General features: G+C 42.5%; 1 protein-coding gene across 1 annotated transcript in view; it reads right to left on the reverse strand.

Moving 5' to 3' along the window:
• Nucleotides 1-2,709: 2,709 nt before the first annotated feature.
• COL26A1 (collagen type XXVI alpha 1 chain) overlaps nucleotides 2,710-21,192 on the reverse strand; it is a 184,576-nt gene continuing 166,093 nt past the window's right edge. Inside the window, exons 11-16 of the mRNA XM_026063592.1 lie at nucleotides 20,746-20,807; nucleotides 17,854-17,916; nucleotides 13,987-14,031; nucleotides 12,062-12,106; nucleotides 10,702-10,786; nucleotides 2,710-7,895 (exon numbers count right to left, since the gene is read on the reverse strand). Coding sequence (XP_025919377.1) covers nucleotides 7,723-7,895; nucleotides 10,702-10,786; nucleotides 12,062-12,106; nucleotides 13,987-14,031; nucleotides 17,854-17,916; nucleotides 20,746-20,807 — 473 coding nt within the window. The 3' untranslated portion in view covers nucleotides 2,710-7,722. The remainder of the gene's footprint in view (nucleotides 7,896-10,701; nucleotides 10,787-12,061; nucleotides 12,107-13,986; nucleotides 14,032-17,853; nucleotides 17,917-20,745; nucleotides 20,808-21,192) is intronic.

Raw genomic sequence — 21,192 nt, forward strand, 5'->3', positions numbered from 1 at the left:
GATTTTCCTGAGTTAATTCATCTTTGAATTGAAATATATATATATATATATATATGTAATATAGATATGTGTACACGCATGCACGCACTTAGGAGAAAGTCCACTCTTAATTTGAAAAAGTCTAGTAATAGAGACTCATTTTACCTGCCAGACAGTGGCTAACATACCTTTTCCTGGCTAAATTATAGCAGACTGGCACTATCCAGTTTGCCATGGGGCTAAACAGACTGGGATTCACTTTGCTAAGGGTGAGTGATGCTGCCTAAGCTGGGTGGGAAGACCTGCCCGCAGGCACGGCTATTCATCTCTTTCTTGTAAAGGGTCACAGCCACAGCTGTGGATGTCCAGGTTGATGGCTAGCATTCACGCTGTCCTGCAGGGCGTGAACAGAAGCCCTTTATCCTCATGCTTTACAACCAAGTAGATTTTTCCTTAAGTCTGTCGTAATCAAAAATTTGCCAGTCCAGCTTTAACCAACTTCTTGCCGTCTTTTGGGAATTGTGGCCACAGTAGCCCAGGAGAAACAGAAACCGTAACTAGGTTAATGTAATCACCGCACTTACTTACTTACTCTTCCTTTATAGTATGTGCAGGATTGTAGGCGCCTTTCTGGCCCTGGTGTTGCTTGGGGAGCTTAGGATGGGGTTGGTACTTGCTCTGCCCGGCTGCTTGCCAGGCTTGCTGCCGTCCCACGCAGGTCCACGGCACAGGTTAGAAATGCAGCACGTGGGGCTGCTGCTAGCCCGGCCCTGGGGTGCAGCCAACAGGCTAAATAAATGCAGAGAGCAAGTGTAATTGCTACGAACACAGAAAACAGTAGTGTTGGAGCCATTCTTTCTATCATTAATGCTTGCCTTGAAAAAGTAATCCTTGTAGCAAGTGTCTGCTGAGCGGGTGGTTAATGAAGAGTTAAGGCAGGCAGTGCAGGCACAGCGTAACAGCATTTTGTTTGGTTTTTTTTTTTTTTTTTTTTTGATCAGCTCCTGTCAGAAGGTTGGGCTGTTCAGCTCTACCATTGTGCTGTGTTAAGCAGTAGGAAAACTGCCATTTCCCTTTGCTTTGATTGCAATCAGGGGACAGCATGGCCCAGAGACCAAGATGGCCCTGATGCTAATTTGGTGCTTGGCAGACCTGGGCAGCCACAAACAGCCCAAGAAATTAATTTAGTCTTTTATCCTGCAGCTCCCAATCTGTACAGTAGCGATTAACAGAATTGCCTTCCCTCAGAGGCGTTTTGCAAGGATAAATATATCAAGAGTTGGAGGTGTCTGGACACAAAAACAAGATAAATATACCCTGAGAGACCCAGAGAAGTGCTGCATTGGAATGTTTGGCATCAAGTAACCTTGAGTAAGTCCTCATCAGTGATACAAAAAAAAAAAAAAAAAAAAAGTAGACTTGGAGGCCTTGACTCTTTTGTCTGTGGCTTTGCCCAGTGTTTATATGACTTAGCCTTTGCTACAATATAAGCAGACCATGGTGTTGGGGGGGGGGGAAATTGGCCATGATTTATACATCTCTTGGTTTTGTTACAATGATGAGAAAGAAAACAAACAAACAATCAAACAAACATTCCCCCCCCCCCCCATAGTCTGAAACCCAAGCTGTCACATCTCAGCACCAGAACCAGCGCTGGTCCTTCCCTAGCGCCAAGGCTCCTGTACGGTAAAGTCCTCCTTTGCAAACAGGCAGGTAGCTGCAGCCAAATAGGTAGTTGTCCCCATAGTGGGAAGATTTCAAAAAACATCCCTAACCATGTCCTCTTTTAACAGTTTGAATTGTCACATGCGGAGAGGAATTCGGGGCCTGGGTGAGCCTGGAGGCAGAGGTGACATCAGAGCCAGTGCGAGCGATTTAAAGACACCGGATCTGGAGGAGGCAGATGATCAGGAGGTACCGGGGGAAAGGGGGATGCAGGGAAAGGGAATAGGCTGGAGAATGCCATGTCTTAGACTGGACAACTGGACATCCTTGAACTGTGAGAAAACTTAGGAGGAAGTGAGGCAAGTGATAGTAGTTGCAAATAATGATGAATTTTAATACACACTCTTAAGCATTGCAGTAGTCCTTCTCCGGCTTTTTCCCTGCTTCACACAGTCTGTTGTAGCCAACTTTTCTTCACAGTGCTCTGTCTTAGCTGAAGGAAAGCTGTGACATCTCTAAATATCTATATCACTTTAAAACTCCTGGAGGAATTACCTAATCTGCCATAGCCATCTAGTGCCTGTCTGTGCTAGGCTTGGGTTGCAATGCAGAATGCTTACACTGCTTGAAGGCTTACCTAGGCTTCTTCAGCTATTAAATGCATCACACCATGGAAGGTAGGACATGTCAGTCTTTTTGTTAGTGTGGCTGGAAATGCAGAGTAGTGACTCAATGCTTTCTAGAGACAGATCTCAAACTCTTGAAATAATAGTCCTGCTTGTTGAAGCATGCAGCAATATCTGGGGAAGAGTTAGTCCCATCATGGGCGAGGAAATTGTCAGATTTGACTTTACTTAACTGAGGCTCATTTGTTCTGTGAACCGTGACCAGAAATGGAGCCTTTGTGCACAATTTTAAGAGACCTGCGTAGGTATAGTGAGAGAAAGTTCAGATGTCAGGAAAGAAAAACTGCTGCCCCAATTTCAGGAGGCAGTTTGCTTGAACCTGCTGTAAACTTTGTAAATACAGGACACCTGACATCATATTCATTTACAGTAAGTTTATTTCTCAGTGCATTACATGAAAGGTCTTTGGTATTTGTGGGTTCTTGAATACTGCTCCCACTCTGCTCTGTAAGAAAATGCTGAATACAAAACATTCCTTATACAGTAACAAAACCCATAGCAAATAAAGAGAAATAGATACCTTGAACAATAACATAGCAATATGAAAACAGATAAGTAACCATGCAAGAGGTGGAACAAACAGGTTGTGGTTTTTTTCTCCACTGGTGAAGTTTGACAACAAACATTAGAACCTGCCATAAATGAGTTCGTCATGTCAGAAGAGATTTATTTTTGCTCTAAGTTAAGAACTTATACGTGATCACAAGACACTGTGTATGGCTGCCCTGTAAGAGACCAAATGGTTGTATAAGCTTAATTACAATGAGAGATGCTGGGACCATTTGCACACATACGAAACACACTGATATAAATAAAAAAATACTGTGTAAAGTAACTAGTGAAAAAGTTAACATTTCCTTCTATGGCTGGGAACTTGCTTTGTGGACAATTATAGCACCTTAGAATTGCTTGATTTCAAAGCAATCACAGAAACTGCAAGTAGTTTAAACCCCTTTACCATCAAACACCTGAATGGAATGTAATAATGATAATAATACAGAGGCTGCAATTGTGAAACAGAGAGAATTTCCCGTAAATTGTATTGAGAAGTAATTCCAGAAGCTGACTGTCTTTTGGAAGCCTTGTCACAGTGGTTTGGTTCCTACATTGAAACAGTTCATTGCAGAGGCTGGGACTGAACCAGAACCCCAGAGCCAAAGTTTCAGGAAGTTGGTGACTGTACGGTCTGCTCCACTGCGAGCAGCACCGGCTTCTGCTAGCTGAAGATTTGGATCTGATTTTTATGGCCTGTCCCTGCTCCTATTAAAGTTGATGGCAAGATTACTATGGAGTGCGGTGGGAGCAGACGAGGGCTTTTCTCTCTAGTTTATTCATTTCCCTGGGTTTCTATCAGTTCTTTACAGTAAGTGCAAATTGGATACTCTGGAGAGAAGCATTCTCCGCCTCCCAGGAGTACCAGATTGCTGGTGAACATCAGGGCGCACAAATTACAAAGATTTTAGGTTGTGCAATATGCTGTTGCTGCTTCTGGTTAGCTCAAGGCAAGGAAAATGCATTACTACTACCAGAACCCATCCAAGTCAAAAACACATTGGAGCGCAAAGAAACATTAAGAATTTCAAAGAAGTCTTAAAAAAAAAAAACAAAAAAACACACTACGGTATTGCACAGTATGCATGTAAGATAAAGCACTAAACATTTCAAAATATATTTCTAAATGAGCACGCATTCAAAATAAATCCACTCTAAGTTACATAGACATGGCAAGATGCATATATGCCCTGGCTAAAATGAATCTTAGTATCCTGCCTAAGATGGAAAATGTGGTTGGAGTGGTTTGCTTAGTCATGAATATCATTAATTGTTAGCGTGTGAGACGGTGTTCACCTTTAAAACATATTTAAACTGGAACTGCACAACAGTGTGGTCCGACTGTTGTGTAAGTAGTGAGGAATGAAACCCCAGCTGACAAAGAAAGTCCATTTGCTATAATCCTGCTATCACCCAAATTAAAGATACAGTACCGCATTAAAAGAGAGATGTAGCTAAATAAAGCAAGAAGTGTGGGGAGCAAAAAATTACATAGCTCGTTATAGGGATCCAGAGAAGTCCATAATTAGAACTGTTGCAGCCTGAGCCTAACCAGTTGTTTGACAATCAGTTTGGCAGGATTAATTGCAAACAACTTCAATTAAATTTCCTTTCATCTTGCCAGTAATTTGTTTTAAATAATTTAAAATCCAAAATCCTAGTCAAATGTGAATGAATTGAAGAGAGCATCAAGTTAATGCAATAGTTTTGAATTCATGAAGACAAACTTGGAGAAAGGAAAATTTCTCTTTTAATTCAGTGTGAAGGCTCCAAAAAGTGAAAATGGCCCCATTGGACTCCATCTTTCCCAAATTCATACCTGTAGCTACAGGACCACTGAAATAAAATTTTACAGTTTCCCTTTTTAAAGACTGCATTTGTTTAGTTTAGTTCCTGAAACTGCCATGAGGAAATCATCTTAATGAGGAGAGAAACACTAGCTTGCATCTACTGCAAGACAAACACCTGCTGAGCATCTATTTTTAGATTAAACTGTGATTTCTCCTCAGTGTTCAGGGCCCAGTTTTCCAATACCTACTAGTGGGCATAATGGGTTATTGCCTTGAAGTCACCAAATATGACTTGTAATATCTGTAAGATCAAGACCAAGACGGTCTCTATTCAACAAAGAGGTAATCAAGTATTTCTTCTAAATTCCCACATGGTAATCAGCCTGTAAATGGAGAGGCATGCTTTTGTGTGTTTAATTCTCGAATGGAAAGATTATTCCAAGAATAAATCAGTGGCTGCACTATGGACTTAGCTGTCCATCAACAGAAGCGATGCTCTCAATTCCCTTTGAACTACTGCCTGTGAGGGAGTGAATGGAAGGCAACAGGCTGCTTCACAGCACCTCAGTCATTCATCAGGTATTGCAAAGCTGAGCAGTTTGTGACTCTTTTTAGACTGAGAGCTGGTTGCCAGCCTTCTTTAAGGCACTCATTTAATTCAGCATCGTTTATGTACATAAACACGGGATTTAGAGTTAGCATTGGATTTGAAATTAAGATACATTCAAAGACCTTATTTCATTGTCCCATAAAGATTACCAATACAGGACCCCTGCTCTATGTCAAAACCTGCTTCACTCAGGCAGTTTTACCTTCTCTGAAGTAACCCCCCCACTTGTTTTCTGGTCTTCTGAATATATCATGATCCAGCTATAATTTAGAGTACAGGCAGACAGAGGAACGCTGGAGCCTGAAGCATAAGCTCTTGGCAAAACTTTACATTCACTTTAAACGTTGGAGGCTTGGAAAAAGAGAGTACCTGATTGTATCTTGCCTTCAATTCCCAAAACTTTTGTAATGCTTTGGGCTTGTTTCTGTGACATATCGAAAGGCAAACCTGAGCATATGGAAGCACAAGCTGAACTATGTGGGTTGACTACAGAACGACATCCCACCACTGGCATTAGCCAAGCAACGCTGGGATTCGAAAGCGGGGCAAGTAAGTGCATTTACTTCAAAGCTTTCAAGCCGGTTTAAACCAAGGCTGTTTTTTACTTAGCTGTACAAGCAGGAAAAAGCTTCTCTGTGAGGACAACTTTCTCTGCTGCTTGCTTGACATCATTAACTTACACCATTTCACCTGTTTGGGGGGAGATGGTTGGACTTCTAAAGAACAGGGCCGAATTAACACATATGGTGAATTTAGTCATTCTGAAGTAGCTTTAACTTCTTTATTTCTGAAAATATAATGCTCTTCAGAGGAAAGATTTGGATGTTCTGATGTCTCTGTAGATCTACCACATTTTCAATGTATCCAGAAAGCTAATGATGTGATGTGTGGCTAACGGCGGCGGGCAGAGCTCCTGCCTTCTAAGCCGCATTTCCAGCAGCTTCCCACATGTTTTCCTTTCCCTCTGAAATATCGCGTTGGGTGATAAGGGTTCCTGAATACATGGACCATACAGTTGTTGGTCTTTGCCACAGCCTTTGACAGAAGTACTTGCAGGAGTACACATTGTCTTTTTCAGAGAGCTGTATCTTGCACTAGGAACTAGGTAGCATGTGACCAATTTACCTTACTTATGCCATAAAATGACAATTTGTTCACTTTTCTCCTGGGCTGGATTTAAAAACCTGACGGAACGGTAAAAATATATATATATTTAAATAGGAATAGTACCATCAGTTCATTATTCTCACCCTTTCTAACAAAATTCCTTGTCTACATGAATGACATCGACTTGTCCAATTTGGTTTGCACAGCTGGTATAATGATTCATTTGTCACTGAAGGGCAGGTTCAACCTCTTAAACCTGGAAACTGGGACTTTCCCCAAAATAAGTTACTGAAAAAAGTAAAATGACTTTGTATTTAGCTCCCTAGTGCAAGATAAGCTGCTGATAAGACTCTAATCCCTTAGACTGTGACTTGCCACTACACTGTCTCAAGATTCAAATGCCTAGCATCTACCCACAAGATAAAACAGTGTCAAAATACTTTTCCTTATTGATGTAGAATTAAGAAACTATTGCAAAACATCTTTTTCTGTGAATATTTATTACCAGTGCTTAAATGATTTTTTTTCTGGATGTATGCACAAACTGAACACAATCTGAGAAAATTCTTGTGCAATTCCATCATATCTGATACATACTGCTATAAATTTTCACAGAAATGATTCTAATATCATCTGAATATAGATAGAGAGTCAATGTATGACATGATTTTCATCAGAGGTCCGTGCTCAGCTAACCATGGATAGAAATAGTGTCTTTCACATGCAATCAACAATATGCAAAGCCTACATTTTGATGCTCACGTCCCAAGAGTAAACTGAATTTTCAGAGTAACTATTTTAAATGTTCTTTGAATTTCCCCATCTATTCTTTGCTTAAGGAAATCCTTGCAGGTGAGGTGGCACCTTCAACTGGAAGTCAGCATGACAACACCATATGAAATAAAAGCAGATGCCAACCAACTACAGCAATGGAAAAGGCTAAGGCTCAGCTTTGAGTCTTGATGGGATTGATTGTCTCAGTCAGTTAAGCAGTGCTTTGACTGAGTAACTTGCTGGGGTGGTGAGGAAACAAGGGGAAGATTAAACTCTTGGACACAGTCAGGAGGTGTCACTTTTGTAGACAGCTTCTGAGGATACCTGCCATGGGGTATTCCAAAGACAAAAAAATAACAAAATCAAGAAAAATGTTTGTAAGACCCTCTCTGAGCTATGGATAAGACATTCCCTGCAATAAGGGCTTAGTATTGATCAGGTAAGGAAACCTGATTGCCAACACTGCAGCCTCCTACCCACTTCATTTGCACTCTGCAATTAAGCACTAGGATACTGTATCTTTAACTGGTGAACGGGCTTGGAGAACACGTAGACACTCCTACTTCATTCGACTGCTTTTCCTTCTGGCTTCACTGTCATCCAGCAGTGAAGAGAGGATCTGGTAGGGCTGTGGCTGCTGGGGTCCTCCACGTTTGATCTTGATGCTGGTTCGCAGCGGGGAGCCTGGGATCACATCTTGTCCGGAGCCTGGCTCAATGGAAGATAAAGAGTCTGTAAGGAGAAAAAGTCACGGGAGAGCGCTATTTAAAAGGGGAGGCTAAGGAAAGAGTAAATGGGCCATTCTGAATGATGCTTCTTCTGGAAGAAAGTGTCTTCCCTTCTGTTTCCTTTCCAGTCACCAAACAATTGGGGAGCTACACGGTTGCTGCCATCACACTACTACAATATTAGGTCTTTTCCTTCGGCTCTAAACTCTTTGGGGTAGGTATATTGCTGCATGCAGCACAACAGGTCCCGTCCCTACTTGTCGCTCTATTTATAAAGCACTGCTCTTATCCTTATTGAACATCAAGCTGTTTGGGCTGTAACTACTACTTAGCATTGCCCACAGACTCCTGTTATGGAAGGATAAGGCTTCACCAAATGGTCACTGAGAAGTGATGTTCCTGAGGGTTTAAATAGTTTCACTCTTTGTAAAGGTGGACATTTTGAGGCACTGAAAGGACTGAATGACCCACCCTAGGCTACAGCCAAATTAGTGATAAAGCTGGGAATGTATATATTAGCTGTCCATTCTCCCAGCATGCCTCATATTAACACACCCTTCTTCTTTCTACAGTGTCCTGCTGTATGAAGCTAAGTGTACATTTGACTATGGCCACTCTTCTTTTTTCCCAGCAGCCAGCAACACACGCTGCTAGCTCCAGTGCTAGCTCCAGTGCTGCCGCATCATTTTTAATGCCCCGGTTACTTCTTCCTTTTGCCTTCATTGATGGACGTTTGCTTGTTTCCCTGACAAGAGTCCAACCTCGCAAGCCAAACATCCAGCCTTGGTCCGGCCACGTGAGGCAGCATTCCTGTTTCAAGTGAGCAGCTGGCTAAAGAAGGATTTGTGCTGTGTTTGCTGGCAGGAGATGCTGCCAAACTGTTTGGGCTTTCCTGTGTCCTGCCAGGCTGCTCTCTGCAGTTTGCTACTCCGGACCATCTCCAACTGCCCTCCCATTGCCAAGAGGAGGTTTATTTGCTGGTATGTTTTGCCTTGTTGCTTGGGTGGTTGTGGTTTTGGAAACCACATTGATTGTGAAGTTTCTTGGGAAAATGAGAGCATGCGATTGGCATTTCTGCGTGGGTCTTTCAAGGAGGGATGAATTGGGCTACCCAGGAACCTGTGGTAAAATTCTTAACACCTACGGTGGGAACCAGATAGTTGGTGCTGGCTGATTTAAACCTGTGTGGTGCCTTTCAGTGCAGGAGCTGTCTTTGCTCAAGGAAATCCTGTTTCAGTATTTTATGTCTTTGCCTTTTTTTTTTTTTTTTTTTAAACCATATACACATACAGGGATGAACAGAATTGCACAAGGAAAAAATGACTTACTTCCCAAGTTGTTTTTTCTTTCTAAACAGCATTTTTGTATGGCCTAAAATATGTCTTAAGTTAAAGAATGGAAACATTTCAGAAGCATAGAGGATAAAAAAGGAAGTATTTATATAAAGTAACACAACATAGGTGTTTAAGCATGGCCTTAACTACACTGTACAGTTAAACACTACCCATTTTTGCTGATGCAGTTACACTGGTATAAATGTACACATGGGTATAAATAACTCACCTCCTTCCCAAGCAATAACAGAAAGTACATTTATGTCAGTGAAAGTGGTTTGCTAAAATGACTGTTTCAAAATAACAGCACCACACGCCTCATTCTTCTGTACCGCCAAACTGACAAGGTACGAAGCGGGTAAAGTAGGCAGTTCTGCAGGGTGGAGTGCAGGGATCCCCTAGTCTAAGCCCCAGTGTCTATAGAAGCTTCCTGAAGAGCTGATTTTTTGCTTTATACTCATCTTAAGTGGATGTACAAAGTAAAAGATAGTGGAGGGCCAGGCCCTGGATCTGGGGAAATCCAATACGCCAAGCATCTCTGTGAAGTCTGCTGCACTGTACTTATGGGCTGGGTTCCCCTTCACAAAAGAACATACTGGCTCAGCGTGAACCGCTGCCTGGGTAATCTAGTGGACACCTTCCTGGCACTTCCACCATGTTAAAGCAAACAAGTATAAAAACATCTCTTCCTGCCCTTTTACTATAAAGTCCTAGGAAAATGTGTAGCAAACTAGGATTAATGCAGACATAAGGCCAGGGTGACTGTAGTTAAATCATGGGTTAAATTTCCCATTCTCTGATTAAGAGATGAAAACTCTCATTAAGGGATGATGCCACACCTGTACCAGTGATGGTGGCCTCAATGAAAAACTGAAAAATTAAGTTCTATTTGAACAAGGAACACGTGAGTCTTTCTTTAAAGCTGATACTGAAAATAGGTTTTACATGAGTTGCCATCACAGGACCTTCATGGATCATTGGTTTTCAGGGTAGTATGTGGCACTCTTTGGGCTTTCTCTATAAAATACGCTGCTATACAAGGCAAGCTCCTCAGTGGTATTAAAGTCAGTGGAAGAAGGTGTTATCAGGATTAAATGATCTGGCCTAAAGATTTGAACATGCAGCTTCCTGAGAAGCTGGAAGATGACCTAGGCAGCAGAATGTAACATGGCTTGAGCTGCTGCTCATGACCTCGCTCTGAATTGTAGTAAAAATTATCATGGGGGCCATTTCACCTGCTGGTGTAAAGCCAGAGTAACTATTGCAGGTGCGGGAAGCTCTAGGCCCTCAACAATTCTGAGCATCTTTTAAGTCATGTTGAGTACCTAGTTTTGAAAACCCTGGTTAAATAGCTAGTTGACTGGCTTTGAGCCTTAACAGGTGGCTTAGGAGACCAGGAGGATGTGTTTGAACCATCAAGCAGCCCTCTGAATAGATCCCCAGTTGCCTAGAAAAGAAAACCTTAGCGGTGCTTACCGTGAATTCCTATCATATGCTCAAGAATTAATACCCTCTCAGCCAAAATCTTCAGAGCTTCTCGAAGTTGTTGAACACCTTCTCCCTACAAGGAGAAAAAACAAAACAAAACAACAACATTGGTATATGTTTGCAGAAAGGCTTCTTGTTCATTAAAGTTTGTAATGTTGCCTCCAAAACGCCAAACTATGCAATGTGAACATTTAAAAAAGAAACAAGTAAAAGGAGAGAGAAATTGCAAGGGTTAAATTAGAATTCTGGAGAAATGTCTACTTAAAGAAAAAATCCCCAGTTATTCCCCACATTTGTACAGCATCTCATTCAAAGCCAAAACTTTCAGTTTTGTTCCTGTTTCTGCAGGAGGCCAAACCCAATCTGTATATTTCTGTCAAACCATTAAACCACGCAGCTTGCGGCAGTAACTACTGAACTACTTAGAAAACAGGTTTTGCTCTCTGACGTTTGCTCTGAACATCAGTGAAGCACCTTCGGCTTTCTCTTCATTGGTATACCGGGAAAGAGAAGTTTGGCCAGCACCATCTTGTTGCTGCATTATAAAACTATTATAAAACAGTGACATGCAAACCCATGCTGATGGGATATAAAACATCTGGAAGTAAAGCAAGCAAGCAAGATGTAGGCTGGAATATACCTTTGGAAAGCCGGGAAAGTATGGACAATAGCCAGGTTATACTACAGGGGATGAAATTTTCCCTTGCTGAATTTTGGAGGTTCAGCCTAGTAGTAGAAACTCAACACATGCAGTCTTTGAGACTAGGCATTGCTGGTCAACATTTCGCCTCTGAGTCTAGGACTGGGCTGTGGGTCCTGGCAATTCGGTGGGAGCTGCTGCCTCTCACAGTGCCTCAGCTCCCAGCAATGCGACATGCTGTCCAAAGTCTGTCCACACGCTTTTCCATGCACTCAGGCTGTTGCCCCCATTACCCTAGATATGGGACTCATGGGACAGACTGATGTTGGAAAGATTTTAGGATGGGAGAGCAGAGACCTGAGAACTCCAGCTCTCTGCACAGGCAATTTGATCTCTTCTGTGTATCTGTTCCTTAGAAGTAAAAGGGGGGAGTATTTCCCTACCTTGTAGCACTTTGTGTGGAGAAATAACCCTTGAGGACTGAGGAGATGTTCAGACTGCAGTTGACCATATGGTCCAGCAGATCTCAGAGACCTAGATTTTTAGCCTGTAATAGATTCCCACCCAGAGTTCCCACCATCTCTTCATCTGCCCTTCTAACTTTGCACAGGACTCCTGCCTCCCCAAACCAGCTTGGAAAGGAGAATATGGCCATAAGGAGAGTAAAGAGACAAAAGGTTAAGTAAAACAGTAGAAATACATGCTTACATCAGCACCTTTATCACCTTCCTCACCCTTCTTGCCTGGTTCACCCTGAAACAAGAAAGGGAAATTTGTTTTCATGTGAACAAGGAACAGATATCCTGTGCAGGATCACTCATCTTCCCTCCTTCCCTCCAGATAAATTTAAAAGAGGCAAAAGAGCTTCATCAGCAGAAAACAAACTGACTGTCTGGCACTTCAGACCAAGCGCCAAGGTGAGCTAGTGAGCTCTGTTCAGGCTCCTGCCAGCTCCCCGGGGGCATCACCACCATTTCTAACACTGGTGAACTTGGTCTGGGGTCGCCAAAGCCGTAGGATGTTTGTATTGTAATGAAGGAGGGGCAGGCTGCCATGGCCTGGACCCCCAACCAAAACTACACACATCTCATGAAGCTCTCAGTGAGCACCTCTAAGTTAAAACACTGGAATAAAAGCAGTGCTCCCCTCTCCCAAACATGCATGCTTTCATTTTTTATTTAGAACATAAAATCGTCCTTTCTGCTTTCAGTAATTAGTCACATCACTTTCTGCCTCTGAAGATGCTCATTAAGCTTTTCTTGAACAAAGATCCCTATGTTCTGTGAACATTGGTCTGATACACCCCTGTTCTCCCTAGCCAGGAAGTGCATGCATTTCCCAAAGAACAGATGACATGGAAAGAATAAACCACAAGCTAAACATAAGGCAAGGGAAAGGCCTAATAAATTGCTGAATAAAGTAGACTGGAAATGCCTGGGATCCTTAAACTTGCTAGACATCCCAGAGATGTTTGGAAAACAAGGGGGGGATGGGAGGAAGAACTCGAGAAGAGGTTGTGGGAGTTGTAAGAAATGATGAGGTGGAATTAAGAAAGAGCGTCCTTCTAGAGGATCTAGGACCCCTTTGGATGCTTCACTCCAATAAAACCAACTTGCTCACTTTCACCCAACATTCATCTCTACTGTTTGGGTTTCATCCTAGCCCTGTGTGTCAGTGCAGCCATCTCCTATGTGTATCTGTTCAGCTGTTGCCTAGAAATCATTTGGAGAAAAGCTAATCTTAAGAGATTAGCAGCCCAGCTTTGCAGACCAAGGTGCAAGGTGGTGTTCAGAGCAGCTGTTGTACGTTGGGTTGCTTAATAATGTCCATCTTTGGGCTCTGGTAATGCCAGGAATCTTACTGGGGAGGGCGGGAGGAAAGGGGCTTCTGTCTGCAAAGGTTGGGCTAGAGGATATCTGCTAGGGAAGCACTTCTCTGTTGGCACGACTCCTTCCTAATTACTGCTCTCCACCTCTGACCCCTCAATAGGACTTTGTCACCGTTCCTTTCCTCCCGTGCACTTCATGCCACTGACTGCCCCGCTGACAAAGCGCCATTAGCAGAAACCAGCCTGGTAAGTCTGCAGGCTCTTGGAGCAGAGATGCCATCTCGTTTTGCACTGTGCAATCAGGATTTCCTCCATGCTGTCGCAGTGCAAACCCTACCAACACGGCTTAGAGCAAACATCCTCCACACCTGAAGAAATCAGTAGGAATCTGTCTGGTCCATTCTCTGTGCTGAATTTACCATACTGACTTCTTGCTCTGGTAGGAAGAGCTGCAGCTGGCAGGACACTATGGTGACAGCTTCCACCCTTGCACCACCCCCGCCTGTGGTGGGCACAGTTAAAAAGAAACTGTGAAAGCCTGTTAGGGCCCTGTCTCATGAACTCTGCATTTCAGCACTACACTAAATATGCAGGAAATCTGTGTCTCATTTGCAGAGGAATACATTAAGGTGAGGTTTCTGACTGAACAAATCACTGAGCTGCAGACAGTTGACTTAAGTGTTGTATTTGAGAGAGCTGGTTGAACCAGCTGCACTCCAGCTATGTGGTATTTAAGATGCCAGACATGCCGGGCAGGCACCAAAACCATCTGAGCCTTGCACACACCCGCAAGTACATCACTTACAGGAAATCCCTTAATGCCCCTCTCTCCAGTCAGACCTGCTTGCCCCTGTTGGAAATAAAGTAAGTGTCATTAGGAGATATTTTTCCATTTGACAAGAACATAATGTAATTTTACTAGTGGAATTAAGATGGCTTAATGAAAAACCTTACACTTGGGATAATATGAAGACATTTCTTTCCCTTGACATTATCACTTAGAGACAGCCAAAGGGGGTCATGGTTTCTGTCAAGGATCAGCTCCAAATCCCATCATGCTTTGGAGAAGTTTGGTTAGTTATAGAAATACTCAGCTCAGTACCCGCCCAGTAAGATGATTCACAGTTTTTTGAATTTTAAAGCAGTCAATTACATCGTACCAGGAAGGAATTTGGCTGGAGATTTGTTTCTTACAAAGATACAACATTCTTCTCTCCAGCAAAATGGACAGGCTGCTGCTGCCCCAGACAGCAAACAGAGCTCCGGACACCCACCGAGCACTGATTTAATCTGCCTCCTGCTCCGCACACACATCCCTGCATTAAACCCAACAGCTACTGATCAAAACACAAGTACAGTGTTTTGGTTGGTTGGTTGGTTGGTTTTTCCAGCCGTGTTAATTTTCACATTGCTCTTGGTGCCCTTTTTTTTTGTTTTTAAACAGAAACATTTGGAAATGATATGTGTTGGTTTGAGGTGGAATGAAATGCCATCAGAGTGAGCATCTTTTTCCCCCGTTTTCCTCCTCAGCTTTTATTCCCTACCACGGAGCACCCTGGGGCCGGGGCAGAATGCCTAACCTGGAGAACACTTTGAATTATTTCATAGAAAGCAGGAATTGGGGGAAAGGAGGCAAAATTTAAAAGCATCTTTAGAAATCTGTTGAGAAAACAGTCACATATTTATCCTGGCTCTTCCTCCCTAGATATACCCAGGAAAAAAAAACTATCCTTTTGTTCCAAAAAAGCTATCCAACTGGTGTCAGCTTTTTGCAGGATTTGCCAGAAAGACAGAGCTACTTTGTTACTGTGTCCATCCAACCTGCTGCTTTGTATAAAAAACCCCAAACCCTGGGCATCTACAAAAACATGACTACAGAGACTGGTGCAATGCTGAGTGAGTAGCTAGCCAGCACTAGGCACAGCCCTGCGCTGACATGAAGAGCAGCAGAAATAAGGCCTAATTTGTCAGGTCCTCCTACCTTCTTCAATGGAAAATACCTGGCTTCTGCATTGGAGGGAATAAGGAATAAGGCCTGTGAAAAAGCACTGGCAAGCAGCACATCACGGCGAGGAGACGTAACACCGCACTCTAAATACATAAATAGGTTGCTCTCTATGTCCACTGGGAATGGGAAAAGATGTTACCAGCTTAAAGGAGATCAAAGGATGTTTAGATTGAATTTTAGAAATATCTTTTATGCCAGTCCCTCCCTCGCTGTACCTCTGCAGATTGCCTGGAGATGGTGTGGAGAATCCCTCACTGGAAGTGCTTAAGAATAGGCTGAGCAGATGTTGACCACGAAAGGCACACACATAGATGTGCCATCTGGGGGATGGACTCTGACTGCCTCAGGTCTCTTCTACATCTATTTTCTATGAGATTAAGCAGGCAGAAGGTATAATAACATTTTCTTGTACCTCAATAGATATTGTAAAACCTCCTCAGCTTTTTTGTTGCACCAGCTGCACAGTTCCTCTGTTCTGTGTAACGCTAGCCCTAATTTGTATCCGCCAAACCGAAAATTGCAGCATGTAGTTGTCAAACCAGCATTCAAATCCACACTCACAAAAGATGTTGTTCTCAAAAACACACAAAACATCCTACAGAAATTCTGCCAGAAAAAGCTATCAGCTTCACTTTCCAAACCAACAGAGGAAGGACCAGAAAATACAGTTTATTTTTGCTATTTAGCAAGACATTCTGATATTCAAAAACCCCATTTATCCTGAACCTAGGCAAGTTGCAGTTCTGAATATCTACAAGCAGTGAATGAAACCAGAGTCTAAAGGCTTCATTTACACCTTGTCCAGTCAAAAATTCCACTGAATGGGCATAGTGTAACAAAGCATTTGTTTCAAAAGAAATGTAGTAATATTCTTAGCAATATGGTAAACCACAAATTAGATCATGATGCTGAATGAATCACTGAAGGAAGAGCTCTTATCAGTTTCCTGGATGGAAACTTGACACTTTGCCATATACCATGCTTTTCTTTTTTTTAATAAAATTGTAAATTAATGTTTAATAGTGATGAGCAGTACTGGGTAACTTGGGCTGAAATTTCACTAGTTAAGGTTTTAATTTTTATCAGACCCTTAAATATTAGTTCCAGAATTGCCTCAGAGTCTAATCTATCAGTAAAGCCAGTAAATGCCCTAAGTGGCTGATTTGCACTAGGAAATTCTTATAAAAAAATCCTAACAGTTACTTAAAACGGGGTCTCTCTTTCAGGGGACTGCAAGTGATCTCTTGTTTAAGAACAGGGACCAAGTACCCAAAACAATGTGACCTTCTGCAGAGATACTTGAACAAAATACCTCTCCTGCGTGAGCTTTTTAAAAGCATACATGCTCCAGCCTCAGCTATCTCGTGCTGCCTGAGGTAAAGTACACCTCAGGGGGGCATGAAACAAGCCACTCTGAGTTGTGGCCTTGCACGCAGTCTGGACAGAGGAATGCAGTATAAGCCTGTCACTAAGTATTCTCATTAACCTAGAAAGTTATCAAATTCATCTGGAGTTAACCAATTTGCATTTGCCTTTCATAGCTCTCTGAGACATCCTTCTGTCTTTTAGATTGGAAGAGTGAGCAGAAACGAAGGAGAAGAAGAGATGCTGTCATATGGGGGAAGCAAGTCGTCTACAGCCACCCATTTGAAGGTGGTGACTTTCATGCTCACCTCCATCTATGTGCAGGTAAAAGTGGCACTTGGAAGAAAGGGAATTTGTTTCCTACATCTGTGGAACAAGGCTCTATCTATGCAGCCACTGCTGCAGACACATGTCATTTTAGAGGTACAACTTAATGTTTTTTCCCCTCATCTTTCTTTCATTCTTTGGATCTGCTCCATACCAGAGTCTTAGCAACGGTCCACCCTCCATCAGTGCCAGTTTCTACATTCTGCAGATCTAGTTGATGAATGACTGTCCACCCCTTTGCTACTGACTGTCCCCACCCATATGCTAAGATCTCAAACTATTTTGTGCTCTTAGTGCATCTCAGAAGAGATTTCAAAGACCAGGCCTGGTGTTGTGACATGTTTTTGGAGAATAAGCTTAGTAGAATGAGCTGAAGGCCCAAATGCCACTCTTAAGCACGGCTGGTGCTTGAACACTGGACTGGGAATCTGACAAAGCTATCCTTATCAGGTTTTTATCTGGTATTTCTTAAACTTGACCAGTCTGGAAATAACATTCAAACAGCCCCAGTAACAGTTATTAACACTGGATGGAGCCCATCAAGGACTGAGATATAGTACATTTTATAAACATAATGAGAACATTGTTTGACCTGAGGAATGGCTTTGGCTCAGTAAAAGTCTGAGGAGTTATGTTCTACTGCCAGAGAAGGAAGAAGTCAATTAGATCACATAAAGTACTCCATGCTAAAGAGCTTTGGTTGGCTGAAGAAAGCTGGTTTCCACAGCCATTATATGCTACATATTTGCTTCCGGATTATCTTTAGGGAATGTCAGACTGTGCAATCAATGCAACCCTTTATGTGTACAGTGACCCCTATCTTACTTCTTGCAGAAGACCTAGAAACTCTGCGCATTTAATATTGATCAGGGCTGTAGTCCCTCTGTACTTGAAAGACCTATGTCCTATACTGTTTCTGAGGCATTAACCCAGAACTTGCTGGGAATCTCTCTAGGTACAGTAAAATCTTACTCTTTCTCCTCGGTCTCCTTTGGAACCTTTTGGCCCGGGTTGTCCTGGAGAGCCTGGTAAACCCTAGAAGAGGTGCAGAAAAGAAGGAATTAATTTCCACTGTGCATCTTTTGCATAGGTGTAGTGAATACATTTCCCAGTGATCCTCAGTTCCTGAAAACTTCATATACCCATTAAGGGATTGGGCTGGATTCTCTTTTGCCTTCAAGCCTGCCAGCCTGCATACTTAAAAAGAGAGTAAAACATAACACATGGACCTGCTCACAGTGGTGAAGGGGGCAGTTCTGCAACTTAATTGTAAACATGCACCTTATATGTTGTGTTTTAATAAGCCCTGTGTGTATCTGGTTAGTGCTCATCAATGAATGTAGGGGAAAACAGTATGTTTAATCTAGTATGTTAAAACATAGAAATGTTACAGAATTTGGTGGGGATAGAGGTGCATGCAGTGGATCCAGCTCATAAATTTGTTGGTGCAAGAAGCCACTGGAAGCTCTTGAAGATTTCCTGAACCCACGCAGGGACCTATAGCCTCTGCAGATCACTCTCTTCAGGTCTTTTAATGCACTGTATGTCACTGACGTAACATTTGGCAATGGGTCAGTATGACAAGATAGTTCTTGTTCGCAGTTAACCTGAAGAAATTTATAAACAGGTAATATGGCTAGCCTAAACCCCCCCACTATTTTTCCCCTCTTCATAATAGTCTCAGTGGGTGGCACGAGTAAGCATACATACCTGAAAATTAATTGGACTGTGCAGCGGAAATTATTTTGAAGCGATTTACTCACCCTAATAAACAATTTTCAAATTAAGCTCAATCTTTACTAATAATTTTGCTCCCTGGGCTGAATAAATCTATAAAGCAGTCACCAATGGATAAGAAGGGCATTTTCTCCAGACTTCTACTAATTGAACTGCTTTGCAGAAATCAATCCAAACTCTTAAATTACCCACCCAGTGAAGCCTCACTTGTAAGCCAGACAGGAAGAGAACAATATTGTTTGTTTATATTCCCCATGTCAGCTCCTCAGCTCTCCATAACCATATGCAAGATGCTTTTTTCCACCTTAAGTGACTCACTCACCACCTTGGACACTGTAGCAAATGAGACTACTGCTCCACTCCAAACCACTGGTGATTTAAGCTAAACCGCGTGATAACAGCCCCCAGAAACTACCACTCTCAGCATCCAGAGAAATGGGCTTGCTAGGCATCCCTGCAAGGGGCAAAGCCTCTCAGCATCTGGTTAAGTGGTCCAAGAAAACCGGGCATTAATGTTTTACGGGACTAAAGGAGCTGGGAGGCAGCAATGCTCACCATCAGTAACTGCTTAGCCACATCTCCCCACACAGGGGATTCAGAAGCTCAACCGGCTTTTGGAGGTTATCTATGGATGGTGAACAAGTTGGGGGACAAACCAGGTTTGGTCCTAGTTCAAACATGCAGCATGAGCAAAGCCCAAGTGTCTGTAGATGCCCTTTGCACTTGCCAGCCTCAACAGTGACTTTCAGTGCTTGTTTACACACAGATGTTCAAGAACACTGAATTCAATAAATCTGTCAGAAAAAATGAAAAATTTACAATGTGTGCTGCATGCGAAAAAGCCAGACTCTGCTACAGAACCTACGATTTTGCCCATGTGAATACCTTGTGTTTAATCACGTTAAACTGCATCTGTCATTTTGCTGCCAAATTTCCCACTGTGTTCATATCTATCTGGAGTTTCTCGCAGTCCTCCAGAGCATTCACTAATTGAAACGATTCTGCTACACTGGCAAAATTTCAGTAACTTGCTGTCCATTGCTTCTTCCAAGTGATTAATAAATACATAGTAAAATCTCATTTCTCTAATTTCTAGCAACCTCAAATCTCTTCATATCAGGATCTAAGTGACATTCCTCAGCTAAATTACTTAACTTCTCTCTCTCTCTCTCCAGTTACTTTTATGTCTTCAGTCAGCTCACATACCTTTGAAATACTTGGTGTTAACAGCTGACCCCCACATTAAGTAACATTCTTCCCCAAATTGGAGTCCCCTTGTATCAGCTAACCACCATTTTGAGCAGTTCGACAGTTCACTATTCATCATGACTTCACTTTTTTCCATTTAACCATTTTTTTCCATCCACATGGGTACTTTCCCCTTCTCCTACCCAAAATGTTTTTGAGCAAGTTCATCACAATCCATGATTATTCCCCCACCCACAATTTTTGCATTGATAATTCATCAGTAGGACTGATGGGAATTTGCAATATTTTTACCAGAAAGTGCTATTTCTGAAAATCAGGCTCAACTACAGCAAATTCACATGGGTGCAGCGTTGTTCCTTCTGTGTGATCCACAGGAAATAACAGTATTTTTCAATGATTGTGGTGGCACAGCACAAGTCACTGTTTTGGTCTGCTTATTTTCTTTCCTGAATATTGCACCACTTCATTCCTTCAACTGCTCCTAAAGGCCATCTGTCTTGTGATGGTACAGGGTCTTTGGTGGCATCCCATGGGGGATTCAGACTGGCCAGGAAGCCTCTGTAAAATTGGGGCTTGATGTGGCGCAGGGCCATGTAGCCCTGGGGTGGGAGGCTCTCCACTGCTGAGCCCACTCGCACAAAATGTTTTGCATCAACTCAGGCCACGGTGAAGCATCTTGATGCACTGACAGTAAAATGTGTTGTTATGATTAAGGTACAAATCTGGAAAGTCAGATTATTCCAACTTCTCAACCCAATTCAAGATGAAAAACAGGTATTAAAATCACAGAATTTCACAGGGGACAAAACATCAGCTCTAAGACATACAGCACTGTCCCTCTTTCTGTAATGAGAAGATGCTTCGCATCTAACCTCTGACTCTTCCCCACCCCACCCCAAAAGCATTAAAATGCCTTACTTGCAATCCAGGGGCTCCGATAGGTCCTGGTGGCCCTTTGGGTCCTGATGCACCTGGTGGCCCTGGTGAAAATCATCATTTGAGGCAATTTTAAGGAGATTTAGAAGGAAGGACCCTTAATTCCAACCATATGCACTTCCTTTCATTGTTCTGCTTAGTCTCTTAATGGATAAGAGCCATTGATCGATCGCAGGACTACAGCATAAGCACTTTCATCACACTCTAGATTCCTGGATACCCACATCCTGATATAATATATCCCTATGCCCTAGGGAAGATCTTAGAGCTCTGGAAAGAAGAGGTGGGGGAACATAGGCAGGAAGGATGACAGCAACATGCTGCATTTCCATTTCCTTTAAAATGACAGCTTTTCAGAAATCTTAAGTAGATCCATGAAACAGCTACATCAGAGCAAGATACTGTAGTTGCTGTTTCTAAAACAGGAGG

The sequence above is a fragment of the Apteryx rowi genome, unplaced genomic scaffold (assembly GCF_003343035.1).
Source record: "Apteryx rowi isolate R43461 unplaced genomic scaffold, aptRow1 scaffold_20, whole genome shotgun sequence".
Taxonomy (NCBI): Eukaryota; Metazoa; Chordata; class Aves; order Apterygiformes; family Apterygidae; genus Apteryx; species Apteryx rowi.